General features: G+C 37.3%; 2 protein-coding genes across 2 annotated transcripts in view; one reads left to right on the top strand and one right to left on the bottom strand.

The window, feature by feature from the left end:
- AK88_01169 (uncharacterized protein) overlaps positions 1-281 on the bottom strand; it is a gene marked incomplete at both ends in the record, with an annotated part of 4,784 nt that extends 4,503 nt beyond the window's left edge. Inside the window, one exon of the mRNA XM_012478805.1 lies at positions 228-281. Within this exon, the coding sequence (XP_012334228.1) occupies positions 228-281 (54 nt within the window). The remainder of the gene's footprint in view (positions 1-227) is intronic.
- A 13-nt stretch (positions 282-294) lies between these two features.
- Positions 295-860, top strand: AK88_01168 (uncharacterized protein; the record flags this gene model as incomplete). The annotated part of the gene is made up of 3 exons (XM_012478804.1): positions 295-340; positions 485-579; positions 768-860. The coding sequence occupies 3 exons, from the start codon at positions 295-297 to the stop codon at positions 858-860; spliced, it is 234 nt and encodes a 77-aa protein (XP_012334227.1).
- Between the last annotated feature and the right edge of the window lie 648 nt (positions 861-1,508).

The following is a 1,508-nucleotide window of genomic DNA, read 5'->3' as shown; positions in this document are numbered from 1 at the left end:
TGTTGTTAATATTTTTTTTTGAAAATTTTCAAAATAAGTATGTGTAAGGATACACATACACATTGGTATATGCATGCTTGCATATATCTTTTTTTTTTCGTTTCAAACCTGCTTAACGACAAAAATGTCGACTTAAGTGTGGAAAAAAAAAAAAAAAAAAAAAAAAAAAGCAGTGAGAGATCATTCTCTTTCCGCCATAGCTGGGTATGTGTATGCCTGTCCTCTACACTATCGAACATGCTATTACTATTAACTTTTCTGTGAGTCCCCCCCTTGTGCATTTTTTACACTAAAATGATAAACACCATTCTGAAGATGCTGTTGGGGAAGTACTTTGAACGTATGTCCAAATGACACCGCAATGAAATCAAACCAACTGGTGTGGAGCGAAATAAGCCGACATGGAGTCAAGCAAACGATCTGCTAGACTGAAATACACTGGCTCCATCCTACCACTGCTCTTCTTTCACTTACACACTTGCAGCATGCGACAAGAATTTCCTAACCATGAATATGAATGCAGGAATTGAAATTAGAAACATCATAATAAAGAACGACGAAATTAATCACTTCTTAAAGGTTATCCCATTTACCGCTACTTTTAATAGAAGCGCTTTTTTGGCGCCGTCACTTCATGGGGTGATTCCACCCATGGCGGAAGTACCTGCAAAAAGGTGTCTCTCTCTGCCCTATCTTTTGTAAGGACCCCTTTTGTCCACATGATATATGTATGCGTTTGTTCCCTTTCACCCCACCCCCAACACAAGAGTAAAAACATAGACGTAGAAATAGTATACTTAAAAATTGAAAAAATTTATATCAGTTTCGTAACTCTGTCAGGCATGCTAACTGTAAAATGAAAAGAAGTGAAGGGATTTCTTCGCGTGTTTTTTTTTTTTTTTTTTTTTTTTTTTCCCCCCACTTGTGTGTATTTTATAAAATGTGAAGCCTTGACAGTGCTCTGAAACGCATCCTCCTTTTGGGCATCGGTCGAAAAGACCTTAAATTCCCCCCTTTAATGTTGTTAATATTTTTTTTTGAAAATTTTCAAAATAAGTATGTGTAAGGATACACATACACATTGGTATATGCATGCTTGCATATATCTTTTTTTTTTCGTTTCAAACCTGCTTAACGACAAAAATGTCGACTTAAGTGTGGACAAAAAAAAAAAAAAAAAAAAAAAAAAACCCGCGGACCCCGTTTCCTCCACGTGACGGAAAAACATATGTGTATGCCTGTCCTCTACACTATCGAACATGCTATTACTATTAACTTTTCTGTGAGTCCCCCCCTTGTGCATTTTTTACACTAAAATGATAAACACCATTCTGAAGATGCTGTTGGGGAAGTACTTTGAACGTATGTCCAAATGACACCGCAATGAAATCAAACCAACTGGTGTGGAGCGAAATAAGCCGACATGGAGTCAAGCAAACGATCTGCTAGACTGAAATACACTGGCTCCATCCTACCACTGCTCTTCTTTCACTTACACACTTGCAGCA

The sequence above is a fragment of the Plasmodium fragile genome, assembly GCF_000956335.1.
Source record: "Plasmodium fragile strain nilgiri unplaced genomic scaffold supercont1.10, whole genome shotgun sequence".
Lineage (NCBI taxonomy): Eukaryota > Apicomplexa > Aconoidasida > Haemosporida > Plasmodiidae > Plasmodium > Plasmodium fragile.
The sequence above is the reverse complement of the archived record's forward strand: the minus strand, read 5'-3'. Positions and strand labels throughout refer to the sequence as shown.